The sequence below is a fragment of the Topomyia yanbarensis genome, chromosome 2, assembly GCF_030247195.1.
Source record: "Topomyia yanbarensis strain Yona2022 chromosome 2, ASM3024719v1, whole genome shotgun sequence".
NCBI lineage: Eukaryota > Metazoa > Arthropoda > Insecta > Diptera > Culicidae > Topomyia > Topomyia yanbarensis.
This window is the reverse complement of record NC_080671.1, coordinates 369,053,082-369,078,184: the sequence shown is the minus strand read 5'-3', so window position 1 is coordinate 369,078,184 and position 25,103 is coordinate 369,053,082. Positions and strand designations below refer to the sequence as shown.

General features: G+C 36.7%; 1 protein-coding gene across 5 annotated transcripts in view; it reads left to right on the top strand.

The window, feature by feature from the left end:
- The window catches only part of LOC131684483 (uncharacterized), a 76,105-nt gene extending 55,767 nt beyond the window's left edge, over positions 1-20,338 (top strand). For all 5 annotated transcript variants that reach the window (XM_058967412.1, XM_058967410.1, XM_058967414.1 and 2 more), the window contains 2 exons: positions 18,577-18,943; positions 19,012-20,338. In XM_058967412.1, coding sequence (XP_058823395.1) covers positions 18,577-18,943; positions 19,012-19,378 — 734 coding nt within the window. In that variant the 3' untranslated portion in view covers positions 19,379-20,338. The remainder of the gene's footprint in view (positions 1-18,576; positions 18,944-19,011) is intronic.
- Positions 20,339-25,103: the final 4,765 nt, after the last annotated feature.

Sequence of the window (25,103 nt, the reverse complement as noted above, 5' to 3'; positions counted from 1 at the left end):
CTGTGCAGCTAGCTCTTGTTTCCCGCGAACGCGGAATGGAAACAACAGCTGCATATTTAGAAAAGCACAGTTGGGCATTTTTAACGACATTATTGAATTTAGCAATCGAAACTGGAATAACACAGGGATGGCTAATATGCTTCGGAAAGATATTCTGGAGATGAGGTGGGGAGATTCCTACATCTGGTATTAGAGACAGGGGTATGAGTGGACAATGAAGACAAGGAGTAAAAAAATATACACTTTCAGTTTCGGGCAAACGGGAGATCAGCGACATCATTAACAGACTCAGATGGCCCGCATCAGGGGACATCATGAACTGAGACGCTGGGTGGTCCTCCTCGAACCGGCAGGGTTTCCTCCAAACGATTTCGTAGTACGGCTACGGACAGACTTCATGTTACATTGAAGTCACATCAAACCATCGATGGTGTATGGTAGAGGCGGAAGAGGGCAATTTTAAGATTGAATCTTAGAATAATAGAATACAAGGGCAAAATATTTTAACAGAACTAAACTTAACTAAACATGTTATTACATGCGAAGTAGAAAAGATAAATTTATCTGATTCTGTAGTAAAAAGATACTCAAATATAAAGTCAAGTGTTGCCTCTCTTTCTCGCACATGCTATGAGTAGATATATTTTCTAAATTTCTGTTGACTTTCAAAGGTATGTAACTTTATCCGTTGATCTCCAATCAATATGCAACCTTCAACAAAGCTGGTCGTAAAAATAAGCTACGCGGCATAGAATTTTGTTTTCTGATTTTTAATATATATTATTATAGAAACTTGAAAACTCTTGTAAGCAAACTAGAGCTCATATTTGGCACATCGTCGCTTTTGTGCGATCCTATGACAAGCTCTATCTAGCACTTTTCGAGAAAAACGACTTTTAAAGTTTAAGATTCAATATCTTGAAAGTTATAAATGTTACAGAATACAATCGATGCTTCTATGTTTTCTGTAGAAATCTCTTAATTTATGCGAAGACTATCTTGATAGTTTTTGCTTAAAATGTAAACAAACGTCAGTGGCATACGTGTCTTATGTGTGTAGGGGAGACCGGGTACGCTTGATCCCACTTTTGTTTTTTCCTAATAACTTTTCAGTGAAATAAAAATTTTAATTGCAGCTTGCGCTATCTTGTAGTTAATTCGAATCGTAAGAGCTATGAATAATGTTTAAATCCGAATACCATATCTTGTCAGTAGTATAAATAGTTTTGAAAATCATGCCAAAACGAAGTTTTTGTAAGAACGTTTGGTAACTTGATCCCCCGCCTACTAGGGCTAAAGAAACAAAGTACACTATGACTTATAGACACGAAAGTTCAGCTAATCACCTATCCTGACAAATTAATTAATAACTTTATCGTTTTAGATGCACGACAAACTTTAGCCACAGTAGAAAGTCAAGACAAGTATTTGCGGTAAATCAGTGCTGCTTAGCTTGCTTTTCTAAGCAAATCGCACTTTTAGGTGGATAGATGTAAAATAATTTATCAGCCAAAGGTCCTAATTGTTAGTTTGAAACCTCAGCTACATTCTGGTGCCATAAAAATTCTTTTGCATCATTCCATGGCAGCGCTAGGTGACAATTCGCAAAACTACGTTTTTCCATCTTTTTACAATGTAGGGATAATTCGGACCTCCCTCCGGGCTATTCAGACCATCATTTTTTATTATTTTTTTACAATGGAATTATGATTTGCTATGAAATATTTATTGGAGAAACTCCTTAGGAAGCAAAAAAATGCGTCTCGAAAACATAATCTGGGTAGTCACAGCTGTCGATTGGCGCATCATGTATTTTCTACGCTGTGGCGTGTGCAATCGCGTGCGTAGCCGCAAGCCGCTGGACGGTGGATGATGGAATAGGGGGTCCAAATAGCCCCGTACGCTCATTTCGCACAAAAGTGGTGAGCGTCTTGAAAATATTTGTGTTTTCGCCCAAACTAAAATCATTTCATAGAATACGAGCCTCAAGCTTTGCAAAACACTTACCTGATATTTTTTCACTTTCATTTGTCTAAAAAAAAACAAAGTATGAGTTTCATCTTTCAAAATTTATGTTTTAGAGTAGTGGTTCCACAAATATGTAGGGTAGTAAGAAATACTTACGATTTTCTGAGAAATCGAGTCCGAATTACTCTCACGGTCTAAAAAGCCCCGGGTCCCACTATACCATAATTTGTTCATGGAAAAAAACATTTTAGATCAATTAATAGTGCCAGATACTTTATGAAAATGTTTTTCTATTTCTATACATTTCGAAAGTGTTTGAGAGAATTAATGATCGAGATCAAGAATACCCAGTGCTACAGGGATCAAAGATACCTGTTGTATGAGGTGAACAAAATTCAGTTTTATTTTTGTATTTATTGTGAATCTTTTTATTCGAAAAACTTTTTTTCCATACAAAAGCTCTTAGAAAGTAATCGTACTTAGAAATATTCATATATAATTAGTTCGACGATCTCATAGAACTGTTCAAAAAATTGGTAGAAATTTCTTCGAGATTGATTTAAACACATATTTTCTAAAATATTTCCAAACCAAATGCCATACATCAGATTGGTTTTTTAAACATCATAATCGATCAAATATTTCATTTTCTTTTTATATTGTGATAACTTCATATAGATTGTGTGACATGGCTTGGGAATCAAACATCTCCAAGGATCAAGCGTCTACTTTCTCCCCTATTGATGATAAAATACGTATGACGTGTCACAAATGTGTACGTCATAAAGCTATACTATAAAAATGAAAGTGTTTTGTGATGAACGAGCATCACGCCAAAACCGCTGCACGGATCGACTCCAAACTTTGCATATGTGCTCAGGAGACTTCTCGGAAGGTTATAGGCATGATGTTTCATCATATCTATATGGATATCTATGTTATATAAGAGATATAAATAAGTTCTTTTATCGATATACAAAAAATTAAGGTATGTATGTATGTTCGCTAACTACCTCTAAGCGAGTCCTATTTTCATGAAATTTGGCATACGTATTCCTTCAACTAATGAGGTATATATGGAGTAGTTTTTGTGAAGAAGTGGGGAAGGGAGCAGAGGGTGTCTTGTAGCATTAATTGCAGAATTAATATTGATATGTATCTCTCCTACAAAGGAGATTCCCATCGTTGATGGGTGCTGACCACGAAGAAAAACGGGGGGAGGAGTAGAGAAGGTTCTTAATTAATACGTATCTACCTATTGAATGGAATGCTGGGGGGGGGGGGGGGGGGGGGTTGGGTAAGAGTTTCAGCTAAAAGACACTTTTTTGCGAATTTGTTTTAGGAATATGGGCGAAACGGATTCATCAAAATTTTTGAACATAATAATGTATCACTTCAATAACCTTGTATATTTTTCCATGCATAAATTTTGACAAGCAACTGACGGATTTTTCTGAAAAAAACACGATTTGCGGCGTTAACTGCCAGTCAAAAACTACTTCACCGATTTATTTCAAACTTTGCATACACATTCTACGTAAAAACACCTACGTTGAGTTTTCGAAATAATTTTTCAATTAATTTTTGGCAATCTTCTTGATATGCAGTCTTCGGGTTAAAGCTTACCAAATATTTTAGGCCGGTTTAAAAACAGTTAGTACGCCTTTGAGCTTACGGGTATTCAGTGTATTTGAATGTTCTGTGATTTATTTCACACACGGTGAAAACCCACTATCTTTGGGAATGGTATGTGTCCTTCAGAGATCACTACCCCCATGTTATAGCAAAGACGAATAGAAGTCTTTACTTCATCGGCAAAAGAGATTAATGAACTACTCTGTTTACGAGCACTGTATTTCCTGCTGTATTTAGGCGTATTAGTTCCAACATAGGAACAACAGTAGTATCAGGCGAAGAGTGACGTCATTCATTTTGTATTACCACTTGTAGTAGTAGTTGTTGATAGATCTTAAGAACGCGCCTCAATTCTGTTATCGTTTGTATAAAAAAGGATCTTGACGTTAATTTTCTTAATCTCATCGACCTGTCTCAATTTTTAATGCATATTAATTTTTTTTCGTTGTCAAATTTATTTATTTATATTCATTCTGGATATAGGTTACATCCGTAAAACCGTAAGCCACCATTTCTTTCCTGCAAAGTCTAAAACCAACAGCGTTGGTCAAACTTTCGACCAACATTCACACTGCTATCATTTCAGGAATATGAGTAACGGTTCATCATTTTATACTTATTTTGCTCAATTTATACAATTTTTTTCTGCGCTCTATCTGGTCAAACAGAATACAAATTGTCAGTTTATTTGGCAATTTAAAGATACACATGAAATTCAACAAAAATGAACAATTGAGAAAAGTCTTGACTATAGATGTTATATCTTTAGGCTCCATCTTTTCTTTTTCTGATTATCGAATTACCATATGACGCTATGACTTATCATATACGTTAATTTTGCTTTTGTAATCTTTATATAAGAAAAAAATTATAATATTTATTATTAAAAGAAGAAATTGATTTATTAACAATTCCGTTATTTTATATGTGTTTCCAACATTAGTTACTTTCAAAATCAGAATAGTGAACAATTCAAAACCATTCTCCAATAAATAAAAACTATTCAGACAATCGAGGACAGTAGAAGGTTAGGCTTGCGTGCTCTCGAACCGTGACGAAGTGTCACATTTTAAGACCGATTGTCGTTCCTCTAATACCCTAGTGTATGCGCTTCCACCACATCATCGTTCATCGCACTGGAATAAAACGTGACAGTGTCCATTACTGAGGAAAATCTCGCGAGTTCCGATGCCCTGATGCTGAACTGTAGTACGATGGAGCTACTTTTACTCTTATCTTCGAACTGCTTCTAAAGTAAGAACAACGATCATCGACAACTACGCCCTCATCACGCCACGTAATCAATTTACATTTTCAATTTCCGTGAATCACACCGCTGTCATGGGGCGGCACTGTGCGGGGAATGGTTTAGTTTAGTCGCCGGTGTCGAGTGAATTGAGCCGTCGAGAGTGAGAGCTTCGGAGCAGCAGCAGTGAAAAACACTTGCCAGAGCACGTGACTCCGGTTCGGTCGGTCAACAACTAACACACGACAACAAGTCTCCATCAGGCTGAGTTTCAAGAATTTTAAGCTCAGTCAGACTGAGCTCGTAATGGAATTCAAATGTAGTTTGTGAAAATAATCTGTTGTGCTCTATTTGATCGATTGTGTATGGTTTGATTTTACGTGGAACTAATCTTGTTCAGTAGGAACCTCATAGGTAAGTCACGAATGCAATGTGCAGTATCCACTATGTATGGCACTTCTATATCGTTTGTATTGAGGTGGCAGCAGTCAACATCCCAGCTGGCACACAATTTATGTGCCCCACTGACAGTTCAGAAATGTTCTGCTTGTTCCACGCGAAGTTAGCTTCTCACTATTCGGTTACGATACGTATACCACTCAACCTTTCGAAGTTTGGTAGAACAACATGTTTATAAACGGCAAAAACTTTGTAACATGATGCATCAGCAAATCAGTTCCTGTCGATCACGAATCGAGTCCAACCAAAACGGTTTAGGGGAATTGTGGGAAAAACCGACACTGTGGGTAAAACCGACACCCCACAACTTTGCCTAGAAATCAAATTTTTTATTCATTTCATAATGATACATTATTATTAGTACGTTTATGTAGAGCATTTGAATAAAAATTGGATTTACGTTAGTGCGCCGAATGTCAGAAAAATAAACAAAACATACGACAGCAGCGTTCATACTCGTCTGGATGTAAAATTTCGTTGGTAGATTTTAAGGTTTTAACCGAACAAAAGCTTTTCAAATCACCCCATTTTTCAGTACCTATTATTATCGGCCTTTCCTATGATCAATTAGATGCATTGAAGACGAGTTTGAGAAATTCAATATTTTTAATTGCTTTTATAAAAAAATGTGCGCTGTTGGGGTAAAACCGACACCCTTTGGTTAGGGTAAAACCGACACACTGTTAAGATGGTTGTGTTTACTTGCGATTCATTACAAAAGGCTGGGGATCTTTGTGACACTTCAATTACACTATTAGCACACTATAGTAATAGCTGAAATACACAGAAATACTTTTATTGTGTTTATTTCTTATAAGTCTCTTTAAAAATCAAAAATTGGAATTTTTGCTTATCTAATTCTATCGAAGCTTTTGCTATTTCTCCAAAAAGCTCATCAAACCGAATTTCTAGTGTTTTCTTGGTTTGTCATAGACGAACTTTATCACAATGAGACAATGATATTATGTATACCCCAATAGATCGTTGATAATCAGAGTCCGAAAAATCAAATCTGAAAAAGATAGTTTTACTAAGAAATGTGTGTGTGTCACTTATAAGTGAATGAATCCAATTAGCAGAACGTAGAACGCTTGCAAATCTTCTCTTACGAAATAAAATGACACTGGAAGTTGCAATGATGTGCGCAAGGATTATTTGGAAATACTCATGTCAATAAATAATCCTATAGCATAAAATACTCTTACTTATAGTACTACGCTTTCGAACTATCTTCCACTCACTACATGATGAAGCAATAAAAAGCACATATTTTGCATCATACATACTCACACCTTATAATTTTTAATAAAGATAAAGATTTTAATAAAGTGGAGAGAAAATAAATTAAAGGGGGTGTCGATTTTACCCCTATAGGGTGTCGGTTTTACCCGCAGTGCCTACAAAAAGTCACTTTGTTTTCCAAGTTTTACAACCAATAATTTTTAATGAAATTAATTTTTCGAAGCGCTGAAAATTAAGTCTTGTTAAGAATTTTCTGAAGAAGAATTGTGCATTAAAATTATAATTTTATTGGTTTTGTGGCAACTAAGAAAAACTGTTTAGCTTAAGGTGTCGGTTTTAACCATAATTCCCCTAGATGTTTAAAAACATGGTAGTTTCAAAGTAATGCATGGTGTGATGTTCGATTTGACTAAGTAGATTGGAATTACAGAGTTTATTGTTGCAGGTTTCATTATTTTTTCGCCGGGCTGCATTCTCGTCATGTGTGCGAATGTTTCCTATAATAAATACTACTTAAATAAATCAAAAATAAATTCGATCACGCTTCAAAACTCGGAAGATAAGTTCATTTGCCGACAGTTGAGAAAAGCGAAGGATCTTTCAAGCTTCCTTTTGATAATAAATTATTATGAGGTTTTTACGTTGTTTCCAAAAATAATAGGATATTCTCCAGAGCCTCCCCAATTCCTCTTTTCATCATTTTCTGAACGTGAATTACAAAACGACAAATTTAAACAAATATTAGGGTGGATGTACCAATAGTCGCATGCTTAAGGAAAACTTTTGATAAAAAATTAATAGACCTATGGGCAATGTTAATACATTAAACGAAAGCTTTCAGTCCCTACTTCATAGGAAAAATATAAAGATGGCTTAATAACCAATTTATGTATTCAAAACCGCTTGTACCACTATAGGAACACATGTACCAATAGTGGTGCAATCACTAATTTCGGTTCCTATTGTTGCAAATCCCATTGCTTTCTTATGGGACTTGCAACTATAGGTACACTACATCAACTATAGGTGCAAGGGAGCTCAACATTCTAAGAAAATCATTTTTTTCAATAGTAATTTGAGCAAATTTCAAGGATAACAGTTTTATTGTCGCATAATCTTAGTGCGATGAATCGATAAAAAAATATTTGTTGATGGTTGGTACCTTAGTTAGGCGTATAACCCACTACTGCAACTATTGGTACACCTCAACTATACCCAAGTAACAATTTCAATTTTATTAAATTCTATTAACGGTTTTAGGACCTAATTTATAAAACCAGCATTAAAACTTTCATCTCCATAAAAACCTCCTCAAATCCGCTATAATATCGCTATAATAGCTGTTTGGCCCAATCTTCATATGGTTGTTAAAGTATGTTTAAGAATACGTATAAACCTACTTTAAAACTCTTCTGAAGCAACTTGAATACTCTCTACAGATTTTTAAAAGCATTTTAAGAACAGTATCAAATCTATTTGGAGTTACGGATTGCCTTTTTAAAACCGCTTTTTTCTGATTTATTATTGCTTTTGACAGAAACTGAAATGTAAACATAAGCAAATAAAATTCTTAATCACACATATACACGGAACGAATAATCGAAGTGTGCGTGTTAGCATTGCATTTCAAAAAAGTAGTATCAAGGATAGAAAATATAACATTTTATTGATAACTTTTAAGCCTCCATTCAATGTTAAAGAATGTGCGGTTCAAATTCTATCGTAAATATAGCGATAATTTTAAGATTCTCAGCAAAGCGCCTCAAAATAATTGCTGTTTTAGCAAAGTGATTAATATAGTTGACTAATTTAAATTGCTCAATTCACCACTGTATAAATCCAAATCAGTTTCGCTACATTGAGTATTAGGAAAGTATCCCGAAAATAGCGCATCATTATTCAAAATAATGTTATTCTGCAAGATGTTCCGGTATTTTTTCTTAACGAGGGAAAAAAACATGGCAACCATAATAATAGATGGAGAGCTTTTTACGCTTCACATAAACGATAATAAATCAAGTTGCCTACAACAAATCCGTCTTAAAACTGCCATGAAACTACGCATACGTTCTTTGATTTGTTTCGACGAATCTAGAGCAACATCTGAAATGGGCCAAAATCAAAATAATGTCGAATTAAATACAAGCATGCATTCGCTTTTTGGCTGTGAGCCATTTGGCGAAAGTTTTATCTTTTGATTCAAATCTGACTTTTCGAAAGTTATTTGTAAAATAACCCTGCTCTGGAGCACGGTTAAATTTGACAGCTCGATGGTTACATTTTTTGCCCGTGATGCAAAATGACAGGTGGGGAAATGTTCTGAGAATGTCAATATTTTTCAACACAAAATGAAGGGAGATAAATGAAAGCGATAAAATTTTGTGTCAAGCTTTATTTGGGTTAGTTCATGATGCAGATGTTTACGTTTTGAGGCTACGGTTGTCATACTTAAGCGGTGCACCCACGAGGCCAAGGTGCTTAGAGTTCTAAGGTGATTCGTCTTTGGCAGTAATTAGATGAGGTGTGAGGTATGCGTGCAGCAGACTGCGGGGAAGAAAAATGACAGCGAACAAGTTTGTTTACCCACTGAAATCCAAGCAAACATATGGAGAGAACTAGTTAACAATGTTGTTAGCTGTCGTTTCTAAAACCAACATGGCTGATCGGCGTTTTTGAGGATCGTATCACCTGAGAATAAAAACTCCTTGCACGAGTCGACACACGCCAATTCCAAAAAAGAAACTTTTTAGTTAGTGCATTGTAAAAATCTATTATCATTTCCATACAAATTGCAAAAATTTCAGCAAATGCATTGTCTGCTACATTACAGCTAGCTGTAGAAATCCTTTTCTTTCGCATTTTGATTATTGTTTGCTTAACCGGAAAAAAATGAAATATCAAATTCCCGAATATAGAAATACAAACATTGCAGAAATTTACATCGATGCATCTTTTTGACAATTAAATCACCAAGCCACTGTGTTGTTGATCTTTTCCGTTGCAGCAGACATTAAAAATAGGTAGCCAATTGTTTTGGTTATTTTTTGTACGCCAAATGATATGGAATTAAATTATCAGAGGGCAACAGCTTCCAATTAACCACTTTGATATCTATTCTCTTGCTCCGTTAACTGTCAGAAATGTTAACCTTTGTGGTTGGAACAACTTGGAAGTAAGACCGATAGTTACTTTTAGGATGATAACCATATGAACTGATGACACAAACGAAGCTAGCGAATAAAATTACGTGCATTATTGAGGGTATTTACGCAGCGATGTTCTGATACGCATGGATCCGTATCCCTTCAAACTTTTAAATAAAAGATATGTTGATTGTATTAACATGTCCCGTGTATAGATATGCCATAGCTTTAGTGTCATATTATATTGGTGCAATCTTAAAGACATAGGTTTGTCACATTTGAAATATTTTCCATTAAAAAATAAGAGGAAATGGAATCAAGAAATAACATTTTGTTAAATTTTATCATGTTTGACATAATATGACCGATAATATTCGTATTTGTTTTCAAACGAGTAACCGCACAAATCAAGAAAAATGATCTAAATTTTATTTATAATTGAATATTCCCTAATAACGTGTTTGTTCTCATTTTTCCTGTATGACCTTTTCACATGTTCCGCTAGAAATGTACCTTTGGGAAATCTATTGAATAAATGAAACAAAAGTTGACTACTTTAAATTTAAAACAAAAAAAAAACAACTAAGTTGAGTGATTGTATCGTATACGTTAATTTTTCAGTAGGTAAAGTTAAACAACATGCCGTTTAAAATTGTACAAACGGTTGAAAATCGTGAGATGTGCCTCTACGTAGCACCATCACAGGATTGTACGAGCGCGAATTGGAAAAGATCAGGTGTACGCTGAAACACCTATTCCTATTTCATGATAAGGATCAAAATGTACTGAAATGGATGGAATCAATGTCGGACACGGCATCCGATTTGCGCATTAAAGTAATCAGTTCCTAAAATCATAAAATGAGTAAATAACTTTCGGTACTTAAAGATAAGTGTAGTATATAAACCTCTTCTAAACGCCCACTGGAGAATCGCACACGAAGCACCTAATGGATACTGTAACTTTGTAGCCATTAATATAAATTCCTTTATCAACTTTCTCCATCTAAGTAACAAATGGTAACAAAAACAATATGGTTCTTGGATCACGGGGTAACATATCCAAAAGGCGAATGTTCAGAATAGCTAACAATTCTTTCAAAACTAAATGACGAATGTTATTCTTGACTGCCCAAGACTGCAGATTATCCAGAAGACGCAGTTTAGCGAAAGTTTTATCTGCCGGATCAGGGTCAACGTATTCATCCTCATATACAGCCAGTTCCCATCCTTCCGATACATCCAATAAGCGAGACTTATGGTTTCGATCCAGTTCGTAACCGGGATCCGTTCCTCTGGAATCAACACTTTCTATAGAGCTCCTTGTTTCTGGTTTTGTGTATACTGTACTACGGCAGGTCGTTTCACCTTTTAGTACAAAAGAGGGTTTATGTTAAGTATTTTATAAAAACGTTCTTCACATATCGCTTGAAAGTGCCATAATTTTTTATTCTGTGTTTATATGCATGAAAATATTAAATATTTGCAACCAAATGATTGTTTATTTTTATTTTTGACAGAATTAAAAATTTAAAACTGCTTTGTGAAAGATTGTATGCGACTGCATTGCTTTATTAAGGATGGTCATAAAGCAATATTAAATTTGTTTGCAGTGCTTTATAACAGGGTTAGCTATTTAACTTTTTAAACACCACAATGCAATTATAAAACCATTTATAAAACTAAAATAAATTTGACATGACGGATTCAGTGATACACTTTATTGAAGTTTTAAAGATAGCTCTAAGATATTTATGAGAGCTCCTATATGTGGCATTTATTGAAACAGTCATAAAGCATACGGCAACTTCGGTATCCGCAATAAAACCATTATAAAGTTTATATAAAACCAAAAGGCATTCGATTTGCTACTTGGGTAGGAGCACCCACCCTACCTATAGGTAATGGAATTTATGCTTTTCATGTTGGTTTTGCTTGAGAGCCCAGGTCAGGCTTGTGGCTGAAACCAGTGTGGTTTTTATTTAATGCGAAACTAAATCAAGTTCTAATCCTATTTGTACACCCAAAATACATATAAGTTTCTACCGCTTGTGATTCTATTATATTTTTGGTAATAGACAATGCTATTGCGCATTGGGGTATTAACACCGACGAACCGACGTGCCACATGGAACAAAAAATGCGTTAGATGTTGTCCTAATTGTTTAAATTAAATTACGTTGTTACACTAGCGGCATCTGTATAATGGTTCGCGTGGTAGTCTTCGTCGATAACACAACAGTACGCTAAAACCAACGTGTACCGACGTTGTAAAAGGTATGCTAGAACGAACAAACCTTTTTTTGGCATGTTGAAGATCGTTTTTCCAGCTTTTCATTATCCTATGTATGTACTATTTAACAAAATTGTTACAACGTTACACGTTACAAGCAAAAAAGTAACAATACATGCATTTTCAATGAGTTCTGAATACGATTTTGATGCATATTACCACTACATACGCAGCTGAGGGAATTGCACACGTTCTGTTATGTCAATATACTTATCGAGAAGCCTGCCCAGATTCGAACATGGCGGAGCGATCTGTCGTAGTTTGACAGTAGTGATCGCTTCATTTCAAAACAATCGTTATTTTGTATGGGACACTTTTCGAATGCCTCTGTCATTTTGGTTCGTCGGTGCTCAAAGGGCCTTTGCAATATGACCTCAAAGGGCCTTTATATGACCTCAAAGGGCCTTTTTATTTTATGGGCCTTTTGACAAAACTTTTGTTATTGACAAAACCTTTGCGAATAACTTATGAAAGGTTCGTAATAAAACAAAATAATTATGTTGTTAAAACAAAATTGAAAATATCTCTAGAACTATAGTGAAAACTCGTTTTTATCAGCCCCTTGATGAATTTTGGACTGATAAAGCAGGGATATTGATAAAATCGGGACATATATTTTTCTTTCTTTTTAAAAAATCGAAGCTCTTAAAGTATTCTTCTTTAGTCCCTAGATAAGCCTAGATAGCCTCATAACCCTTTCTGATTATTTTGTTTAAATCTCCCTGAAGGGGTCTAACAGTGCAAAATCCATAAAAACATAAAATTTTAATTTTTGCTTATTTCGGAACCCAAAGATAAGAAATATATACTCAAGAAAGGATTTACTCGAATTCAAGTTGGTTCGTCTGATAGAGCCTATCAAACTACCAACTATCAATTTTCATGCAAAGCTGATAAAATCGGGTCAAAAAACTGATAAAATCGGGAGCTGATAAAATCGGGTCTTTACTGTACTTTCTTTTAGAAAATATTTGTTATAAACATTTTGATTTGAAATGGCGTTTAAAATAATATTCAAAAAGAAAATTGTACTTTTGACTGCAAATAGTATGAATTACAAAAATATGTCAAAAGTTGTTGCAAGAAAAACTTTTTTTAAAGCTTCTCCATGATCCAAATACACTAACAAACTTTCGGGCCTAAATCGGAACCAGATATCTGGAACCCAAGGCAAAAGTCCAGCACAAAACATCGCATCGATTTTTAGAATTTTTGTGCGATCCTACACACCCAGGCAAAAATCCGGAATTCTGACTGGCTTCTGCCTCTATTTCGGAAGAAACTAGCCAGAATTCCAGCAGAAACCAGACACAATTCCGACTGGTTGGGCTCGGTACTGATACAATCACAGGAATCAACCGAATTATCCCACATACGAACAGAATCGAATCTGACGCATACTGAAAATCTATTTGGTTATGTGATGCACATACACATGTGCAGCTACCGAAGTTCAATATTCCACCGCTTAAGCACTATTGAACTCAGTGAAAATTAACGTGACCATGTGTTGAATACCTTCCATTGTTCACGGTGGACGACGTCGTGAACAGTTTCATTAGCGAACAACGATTTCTCGGTCAACTGGCAGTTTACAGTTTGTCAGAATGCAATCTGGCATTCGAAGGCGAACGTTCACCGTGAACAGCGATGACATTTATATTCACCACTCCGCATCAACGTTTCATTAGCGAACAACGATTTCTCGTTCAACTGGCAGTTTACAGTTTGTCAGAATGCAATCTGACATTCGGAGGCGAACGTTCACCGTGAACAGCGATGACACTTATATTCACCACTCCGGAGCAACTTTTTACATCGTCGCGTTTACACTCCCGGTGAACAAGTGAAATATCCACTGCGAACATATTTAAAATGATCGGGGAATGTGAATATTATTGCATTGATTCAATTATATCGAACAATTGTGCATGGATTCGCTAGGTATATTAATGTACTATCGTTTAGTTCCATTTTCATCAATTTCTTTGCACTAATAAGTGAGATATTAAAAAAAAAAACAATTTGGTGTGCATCGAATTCACGTTCATTTTCACCAAGGGTGTAAATAGGCCTTTAGTATCTTTGCGGTATAATGGGTTTAATACCACCGACGAACCGACATGACAGAGGCATTCGAAACGTGTCCCATACAAAATAACGATTGTTTTGAAATGAAGCGAACACTACTGTCAAACTACGACAGATCGCTCCGCCATGTTCGAATCTGGGCAGGCTTCTCGATAAGTATATTGATATTACAGAAGGTGTGCAATTCCCTCAGCTGCGTATGTAGTGGTAATATGCATCAAAATTGTATTCAGAACTCATTGAAAATGCATGTATTGTTACTTTTTTGCTTGTAACGGACAGTTTTGTTAAATAGTACATACATAGGATAATGAAAAGCTGGAAAAACGATCTTCAACATGCCAAAAAAGGTTTGTTCGTTCTAGCATACCTTTTACAACGTCGGTACACCTTGGTTTTTGCGTACTGTTGTGTTATCGACGTAGACTACCACGCGAACCATTCTACAGATGCCGCTAGTGTAACAACGTATTTTAATTTAAACAATTAGGACAACATCTGACGCATTTTTGTTCCATGGGGCACGTCGGTTCGTCGGTGCTTCCCCTGCCACACGGTGAAATTCGACCCGTCGAAAAGCGGTAATAGAACACGTTCATTTTTCTCCTCCTCTGCCATAATTAGCTTCACTTTTATAACAGCGCGATACTTGGCCCATAACCTAAAGTGATATGGCCAGAGGAATTTCGGAGAACTGTTAGAAACGCGATAAAAGAAGCGAAACCTTTAAGCGAACAGAAAAACAACGCGGTTACTTTTTATTCAGGTTGAGAATGATAGAGTTAGTGTGTGTAATCAAAGGTAGACAAAAATAGCAAGGGGCGCATCGATGCAGATGCATGGATTGCAGAGATTGTAATAGGGGAGACTGAGGAGACTTGATCCCCGGGGAGACTTGATCCCATCATTGTAACTCAAAGGCGGATCAGAATACATTAATCGAATATACTATAAAGTTGCGTAGTTTTATCTAAACATAAATTTCATTAACACAGAAAAAAGAAATTGGACTTTTGTGTAACCGAATTTTTATCGATTTAAAAAAAAGTCTCAGAAGAACTGAAGAAGATTTATTTTTCAAATTTTCAAACTTTTATAAACTTGATAAAATCACCCACTACATACTCTACTTTTGCATACAGAATTACAGGAGAATGTCAATTATATGAATACGTTATGATTGAGCTGATTCTTTTGTTCAACTATATTTTTACCAAAGTTTGCTGAAATAGATGCTATGGGTTCACTTGATCCCTTCAAATTCGTGGAGATTTGATCCCCTTCGCCATACTTCATACACACCACTGAAAATAACCAAATTCACACCAGAACAATTGAAGTCATTGTTGTCATAAAAAAATGTCAAAAATGAACGCTTCATCGTAAAGAAACATAACTGTAATTGTTTACTACAGTATACGTAGCAACCATTCATCCCACATTTGACGTTCCTCAACCATAATAAAGACAGCTTTCAAATAAGTGCACGGAGATTTGGGGAATTCGTAAAAAGATCAGGTGAGAGATGAATTATATTTATAAAATTGAATGGGGTAATGTACCCGTTTTTGCCCTATTAAGAAGGGTACCACATTATTACTACAGTAATTTTATTATTTCAGCTTCTTTGATTTGTTATTAAGGTCCATTTTTTTATTTCGATTATAGAGGTTTTAACGTTAAGGTCATTCGGCTCTTATTAAGAGCCAATATAATAACAAAATTGTCTTGAGAATGGTGAAAATCTTCTGTTTGAGCGCAGCAAAATCTCTAATCGAGTACCCCCATTATTGCAATACCATTTGAGTCAATGCGTTGAGCAAAGATGGCAGACGCTGCTCTAACCAAAAGCTTCAGATGGGTAGGATGATAGTAGAAACAGGGCAAAAATAGGCTTATTACCCTACATGCTCTTTTAAACACGTTTTCATAAAGGAATCAAGTGTCCCCAAATTAGGGATCGAGTCTCCACTAATCTAAGAATTTTCCATTTTTTTGTTGTTTTCCAGAAATGCTCATAGCTCATATCCAGTATAATATTTCCATGTAATTTTTTATGATTATTAGTCATCCCTAGAAACAATATAAAACTACAAAAAAATACATAGTTTTTTATCATTCCACGGAGTTGGACTGAAAAATAAAAAAGGGGATCAAGTCTTCTCAGTCTCCCCTACTCAACAGTTCCTACCTTCTTCCAAAACAATACGAATTCAACTGTTTCCACGCGCTTTATGGTCATCGTGATTACTGAAACTTGTACAATTTATACCAAAAAATCAAATTAAAATACGTTGAAGGCTGGCTGCCGTCTTGCTCCCCTCTAACGCCGCCACCGCACAGTGGTCCAGAATGCGAATTTAGTTAGACTTTTTACTGAAACTAAAAAAATTATGGCATGTTCAGGAGCGTTTTATTTTGTATAGGAGTTTCAAAGTAGAACTGTAACTGAAACATTCAAATCCCCAGCAGAGCGTTTTGTTGTATAATTTCGAACAGTTTTGTTTTAAAATTTATAACTGTTATACGACGCCGTTCCATTTGTTGCTGATTTGAAAACACGGTTAGAGCATGTTCAGGAGTGTTTCAGTTTTAGATTCATAATTTTGACAGTTCTATAATATGAAACAGAAAATTTTAAAACTGGAACTTGTTGCCCCCAGCAGTAGTTTTAGCGGGTGTTCTATTCAGTTTAAAATTTATGTCTCGCCATGCCTTCAGCGTTACTGCATTCAAATTTATTTTTCCCCAGTCCATCGGGTCTAAGTGTCTGTGCTGAAAAATTTGCATGTATTTAAAACACAGTTCTAAACGTGTTTTAAAATCATCCACAAATAGAACGGCGTCGTATAACAGTTTTAAATTTTGAAACAAAACTGTTCGAAATTATAAAACAAAACGCTCTGCTGGGGATGTGAATGTTTTAGTTCGAGTTCTAACTCCTATATAAAATAAAACGCTCCTGAACATGCCCTTAGAACTGTGTTTTAAATTAATAGAGAGTATTTAGCACGGACACTTAGACCCGATAGACTGGGGAAAATAAATTTGAATGCAGTAACGCTGAAGGCATGGCGAGACATGAATTTTAAACTGAATTGAACACCCGCTAAAACTGCTGCTGGGGACAGTAAGATCTAGTTTTAAATTTTCAGTTTTATATTATAGAACTGTCAAAATTTTGAACCTAGAACGGAAACACTCCTGAACATGCCCTTAGCCTCATAATATGTTAAGGGTACCGTGCAAGATCCTTCTTTTCGTTCAAGTAGAGTGGATCGCATTTAAGCAAGATCCAAAATTAAACTTTTTAACGGTTCGAGATAGAAATTGACTGTCTTCTATGAATTTGTATTATAGTACTTTACAGACAAATTTCCATTCCACGAGAAATTCAAAAGTATTCTTTATAGTGTTCCTTCAAAAAGGAATTTATTCGTATTACTGTTATAGTTTTCACTTAACACTAAGGCATCCTTTGGCTAATTTCAAGGTTATTTTGGGGTGCAAAATTCTTTTCAATATACCAACTACTAAACTATTTTCGTTTCAAAGTTTGGGAACTTTTTGCTGTTCTTATTTCGACTAAAATAAAGTCACATTTTATTTTTTCATTTTAACGACAATCAGTTATTCTTTTTTTTTATATCAAATAATATGTAGTCACATTTTCGATTTTACTTTTGAGCGGCACTCAATTAGCTAGAAATTACTGAGTAGGGAAAATTTAGAGCCATAGTACGCAAGTGAGAGCAAGTTTGTGAAATATACAGATCGGTAAAACCAGAAGTGGCAGGTACGTTAGAAATAGGCTTATAATCTTATGGGCTAATCTTTTGTCTTCTGTTGGCAGGAGGCAACATAACTACGAATCACTCAAGTCTACCAACATGTCTCCTGGTAAAGACAGACTTGAACCGGTTCTCGCGGTAGAAAGGGACAAGTCTGTCTTTACCAGGATACATTTGAAACTTGCTTTATTCAGCAGTGTTGTCGCATGGCAAATAGTTCATGTAGTTCACTTGTGCTGATTCACGTGTGAAGCACAATCATGCGCGTTTGATCGGAAATCCCGAGAGTCGTGTGTGCTATGAGTAAACAACCCTTTTGTTTATAATATGAAGAGTGCTGTGCCAAAAAGAAAACTTGTGTTAAATTCATAGCGCATTACGTATCCAATAAAAAGTTTAGCATATGTAGATTAGGTTGGATTAGTCATCCTTCTACTAATGATCATTTAGATCAAATCCTGTACCAAAATTACATTAACAATATTACAAGTATGACTTTCAGTGTCCTATAATAATTTGTAGACGTAGTATAGTGATACCGTTCATACATTCGATATGGAACAGCCCAAGGTCAACCCGAGTCTTTGTCGAAGAGTAGCATTTTTTGCAACCCGAATAGCGCCATAAGGGTTACTCATCGAGTTCATCTGAGTGTTCAGTCCAACTGATAATTTATATGTGCTAATGTTTCGATTTCTATTTATTGCAGTTGGTAAAGTTCAAAAACAATTATCACATCGGTCCACGGTACGATGTCGGACACCCTATGATCGTCAGCGAACGCAATCTCGGACTAGTGTTGTAGAATCGGTGGACGATACGACCAACTCATCGATTGGGTCGTCGGTTGATTCCTGTTCAACGATCATCACCGAGGACGCTTCGGGCATGGATGAACTTGAAGAAAACAGCAGACCTGGCGATCAGCCGCAGCTGTATCAGCAACATCGGTTTCCGCGTCTCAATGCTGGTTCTCGTAGCAGGCGTTCGACGAGTGTTTCCTCAAGTGGTTGCTCCAGTTCTATGGACGACCGGTATTGCGATTTTTCGCCGGTGACCAGCATTAGCAGTTGTCGGTGAGTTCAGCTAACATTAAACATTTGATCCAATTCTCTGTAACTAATCAATTCCTTTCTTTTTCCAGATGCTCGTCCCTTAGTATATCGGATTTTGACGATGACGGTTTTCGCGAGGAAAACAGCGTATCATCGATGTACACGGTAATATCCTCGTCGAGGTTGTACCAGCCACACCATCAGCTGCATCACAACCACCAGAACGTTCCGCATCATCCGAACAATACGAAGGGCCTATTTGACATTGCGTTGAAAACGGTAAAACTGATAAGGCGTAACCAGGAGCTGCAGATTCGACTTTCCCAGCTACAGGCGGAGACCAAAGCTTTCATCGAGTCGGTAATGGCAAACCCGGAGAATGAGACCCTTCGAAATCGTTTTCAACCGAAAACGTCTTGCCGGACCAGTGCATCCACGCTAGTTGCGCAAAAATGAATGCTGATGTCTGGGTTTTAAAATATTGTTTTAGTACCTAGGAGTTTTCATTTTCACCATAGTTTGGTGTAGACATATCGACGTCAGATATTACTACACCAGGACAGACAATCCGAAGCGCATCAAAACTGTTTAACCCTGTCATGTCCGTTTTAAAACTGGGACATACGGAGATAAGCTTCTGTGTCAGTATGATTGCAGCACTAGTCTTGAAATTGTTCTTTGTAGAATCGGCTGAGAAATCTGTTCAAATAAAGTGTGACAATTTCTCAAAAGATTTGTAGTACCAAGGTCTTACTTGCTATTTTAAATAAGAAGTTAGCTTCTTCTGAAATTTATCTGCTTTTGTGATTGTTTCAACATTTTCCATTGCATGTTAGTACTTAAACGTAGCAGTTTGTAGTGATTATTCCATTGTTTAAAAGGAAAAAAATAAGCAAAGTTCGTTTCTCAAATGTAGCATGGTCATGACAGGGTTTGTCAGTTGGTTTGTTTCCAAATATATAAGGTGAATATTACTTTTAAGATTCGAACATTTTCCTATGTAACGAGGAAAGTTTCCAAGAATTTTATTTATTGCGAAGTCGTTAGAGATTCTAAGTGATGTTCCGAGAACAATCATATTTATATTACTGAATAAGGAAGGTTCTTCACTTCAGCGAAATGCGTGAAACACTTGAAGAACTTGAACATGTTTAGCTGATTAGCCATAGCCAGTAAACTTGACAAGCAATCATCCTCAACACTTTTGTCAACTGCATTTATATCATATATTATACTGGAGATAAGCGAAACTGAATATTGTTTGGTCATGAACAACGCTATTATTCTATTTTATAATATCAACATTGTAGTGATAATCACTTCCAAAATATAAGAAATCCTACGACGAGACATAACATGTGTCACCCAAGAACTTATGCAGAAAATAAATTTCATTAAAGACAAAACAGAAAACAACCTGAGTTTCGATTTCTCGATCATTCCGATTGAATGCCGTGTTTTACTGGATCATACGTCGCTTTTAAATCCACCAACAGCTGGCGAGTCCGTATTTTTGGAATTTTTTCGAGATTTCTCGCAGAACGCCTGTGGAGATCGATCGCAGCAACCTCTGACGACGAAGGTGTTTTTTTCGCTCCTGACACGTTTTCGAGGAAATAAAGTTTTCCTTTCGCTGCTCTTCAACAACTCAGCTGATGAAGAGAACAATTTTGCATTTAGAAGTTCGTGCCCCAAGCGGACTGATTTCGAGGAGATACGACCACAGGCATCCATCCGCAAGCGGCCCAACCTCAGGAAATCCCCTCAAAACTGGAAAACTCAGAACTGGTTCATTCCGGTGACCTCCTGGCTGCACTGCCGCTAGAAGCATAACTGTCCCATGTGCTATGGGAATCCCTATACACATGGGACAATTATGCTTCTAGCGGCAGTGCAGGTGTCATTGAACCCGACAAATACGTTCAATTCGGAGTGTTCAACATTCAAAAAATGTTTGAAGCGATGGCTGGCTCGATAAGAGATCTCCTGGGCTAGATTGAATGCAACATCAACTACAACTGGAACCCAGAAAATCGTGAGTATTCTGTGTTTGGGAGTCAATGCCGCCATCACGAGAGATACAGATGACAGCATTCTGGATGATCCTATTACACATGAGTCAGATTTATTTGCCATTTTCTAAAAGATTATTTCTGAAATTAGTTGGTTCGGTCGATAGTATTATTGTTGCATTTGAGGGCTGGAGGGTCCGACCAGCGGCGGTCGTTTTTTAGCTTGTTTAGTGCTAATCCCTCATGTCGGAGGTCGTGCGCATTATTGTACGAATTATGCGTACTATCTTTGATGGGATTCACTTCCTTATAATAAGAGGAAATGCGATAGTCCTGGTCAAATTTTCCAGTTTTCAGAAGCATCCAGAATAGTTCGGAAAAACATCCGGATTTCCCGGCCGCGAATTAAGAGCGGGTAAAGGCGCTTTAACCTAGGCTTAATGAGCCTGGGCAAGTTGTAAATACCTCTGTCCCATCCCAAAGGGCCAAAGGAGTGACATTAACCATGACCATTAGCCAAGTCACTCCCAACGATTTATTATATCCCCTTTAAACTGAAACGGTTGGTACGGTTGTCCTCGTTTCTTCCTCCTTTAGGATTCAAAACAATTCGTTAATTAACTTATTCATTAAATGAATAATTTAATTGTCGTCTAATTTTGAAACATCTTCAATTCCAACTCTGCACAGTAGGCCTGGCCGTTTTAATATTTGCGACATATGAAAATATGCTTCAAATATTAATAATGACAAAAAAACTACAGAATAACTGCAGTGTTTTCCAGGATGCTTTTCAATACTGGCTGTGTAAGGGTTAGAATAGAATAGAATAGATTTCTCGCAGAACGCCTGTTTGCGTTGAATTGTACCTCCCTGACAACTGTATTTCGCACTTTTTATTGGCACTGCCGGGCGATGTTCACGGCATACCACACCATGACCATTTTTTCCGTTCATGGCGCCGGTTACGATGTAAATGTAAAGTCACATGAACAGATGGACACGGGATATTTCTTTGCAAACTCTGACAGCCTAATGTTTGGAATCTCTGGCAGCTCTTTTCTTACAGTCGGCGTATAGTATTCTTTCCTTGATTCTTTCCCAGGAACCTGTTTAACCTTCCGGTAGTCGCGCTAGTGAACTGAGTGCACGCTGCTCTGAAAATCTAGCAAAATCGTCTTCGAGTACCAGCGGATGCTCGTTCAGTGGGCCATACGCGACTTCCGGAGGGTTAAAGACTGATTTGACGTAGGTCGTTTCGTCATCCTGTACTACGCAATCAAAATTTGTTAGAATCTCCATGTACAACTTCATCACCATCTATCCAGTCTTCCGGGCTGTTGACAGAGGTTTTCCAAACACTGATCCTATTACGTTGGTGATAGTTTATTTGGCCATATACAAGAATTTCGCCAATTTGACGTGCGAGTAGTTCGGAGATTCACGATGCACGAGTAAAATTTTGCTCTATTGTTCCACTTGCTTTGATGCCATTTTCACAACTGAACAGCAAGTTTCAGTATATATTCTGCTGAATCTTTGTGACATAAAGATTCGCAATCTCTATCGTTTGTTTGTTCAGTGTCCTTCCAATCGAGCACGAGGCCTGGTAATTACCCTCGTTCTGGCATTGAATGTATCACTCATAGCGAATATCCATCGCGCGTTGCTGCGACTTTCAACGAAATAGGAGGAAAACACAATTTGTTCCGAAGCGCCATCAGGCAGGCAGATAATCCCCAACCAACAGCACACAAACACGCTCCATAACAAATACATGAATATTTCGACACTTTTATTGATTTCCAAGAAAATAAAATATTATCACCTTCACCGATGAGAAGGAAAAAAAAAATTAATTTAAAAAATAAATTTTATCGGGAAAATTATTCTCACGCTATTTGTGGAGAAGGACTCATCTGCCTGCCCTCGTTCGAGGATTCCAAGTGATTTCCCTCGGGTTGAGTGCTTCCTAGTTAAAAAGGGCACCTTGCTGGCTAACGGGGGGCTTTTTGCCAACTCGGATGCGCTAATTTCCCTTCAATTTACCAGCAAGTTGCTGGCAATAAGAGGGCTATTTCAACTGCAACATTTGGGCGATTTGCCGCCGTCATTTTTTTGCCGCTCTACCCACCCTTAAATCGCCCAGGGAACGCGCCATTTAATCGCCCTTAATTGCCTAATATGAAAATTAAAAAAAAATCAATTTTCAGATTTATTATCTACTCACATCAAATTATCAGTATACTAGGTAATCATAACCAAACTATAGGAAGAATCAATGGTGAAATTGGTATTGTACTTCAAAACTGATCACAATCTGCCGTTCATTAAGAATTTAGGTCAGAGATCTTGTTCTACTATACATACACACGATTCCACAATTTCCCGCATTCGTTGGCTAAATGAAGTGCACTAGACAAACAAAGTACAAGTGAATACATACCAATTGTTAAAAATATATTTTAAGCTTAAACCAAACATGAACCGCCATGTTTGAAAAACGCGAAAAACAACCAAGTCCATTTCAGCCGCCAGAAAATTTGTCTAAGTGTTGAAATTGCTTTTAAATCGCATTCGCTAATTGCATTTATTCCTATTGGCGATTTGCGGCAAAACCAAAATTAGTCATGCGACACCTATGATTCAGCTCATGAACTGGTAAAGTGATACAGTTTGCTTTTTTTCACCCGCAAGTGAGTCGTAGCTTACAACAAAATCTTCATTATCTTCTCGGAAAAAGCTTACCACTGCCAAAATATGAATGAAACTAGTAAGAAATTTAGTTTTATTTGCAATTATTCTGAAATTACAGCCATTTGCAACTATTTGGCTTCTTCGAAATGTATTCAGGGTATTATTGTGGTTATCAAAAATCGTTCCATAAATAAAGTTCCAACTTGAAGCCGAGACCCAATCAGTACCAATGTCAAACTCCTTCATATTTTGGACTACGTAGGAGATTCAGTGAAGACTATCAGAGAGAAGGATCAGCTGTGTATGATACAAAGCTGACACTTTCCTATTAACCAGATATATTCTTTCCTCGCGTGATCCGGAGAGTTGCATAAATTTACACCATCTCATGAGGGTTTCGCTTAACTCAGGAGGAACTGGAAATGATGTTGCGGCGGCTACGATGCTCAACAAATTACATTTTGGAACAGCACACATATAGCTCTGCGAATAATATTAAACACCACTATGTTTTACAACCTTTTCGCAAGATGTTTACTCATCATCTTATAAAATGATGGTTTTCCATCATTTTCCTAAACAATTATCAACAAATTGATCGGTGATTTGGTGTTTAAAAGTTATTTTTTTACCAATGTTTACAGAAAATATATGCACTATGACAGAACAGAATCAAATCAGTAACACTTTGCTTCCAGCGCTATCTGTGAGCGGTTTCAACGTAGAATCGCCAATGGGCAATTAGCACAGGCGAGTTGAGTCAAACGTCAAACTTTTTAAATCATCTGACCATGTTCGTACGCATTTTTTTTGACAGGGATGCTAAATCTGCTTTTTTCTCAGTGTAGAAATCTGATTTGAACTAGTTAATGCGCTCGCCACTAGATGCTGCACTGGAATCGGTGGCAGTCTTGGCTTAATCAAGGTTCTGTTGCTGTAGTGGGGAATTACACATGCATGGCAAAGAGAATAGGAAAAGAGACGAATAGTGTGAAGCCAAAAATACCTTATTGAGCAGACCAATCGTGCAATGTAAATAAACATTACTCATGCCTGAGTTGGAGGAGATAAGTATTGTAAATCTATCAAAAAAAAAATTTGAATTTTCGTCAGAATTTAGTGCAATCGTGATTGTAAGGTGCATTCTAGAGTCTATGTATGAGTAAAAACAAGTTTTAGAATTATTTCATCTCTTTGTTTCGAAATGCACATCGTTTGATATACAAATTCAACGATCGACAAAAGGTTTGTTTTCAAAATATAATAGGAGTCATTTAAAGTGCTGCCTTTGGAAACGGTTGCCAAATTCTAGTGTTGAAATCTCGACAAACATATGATTACGGCCTAAAAGCCAACTGTCAAAATCCATTTTGAATGGAAATTCCAGACAAACCGTTACTAGTCGAACACAGTTCACAACAGTTTATGAAAGAGAAAACTACCAACATCTGTGCTTGGCGTGTAACGGTTTG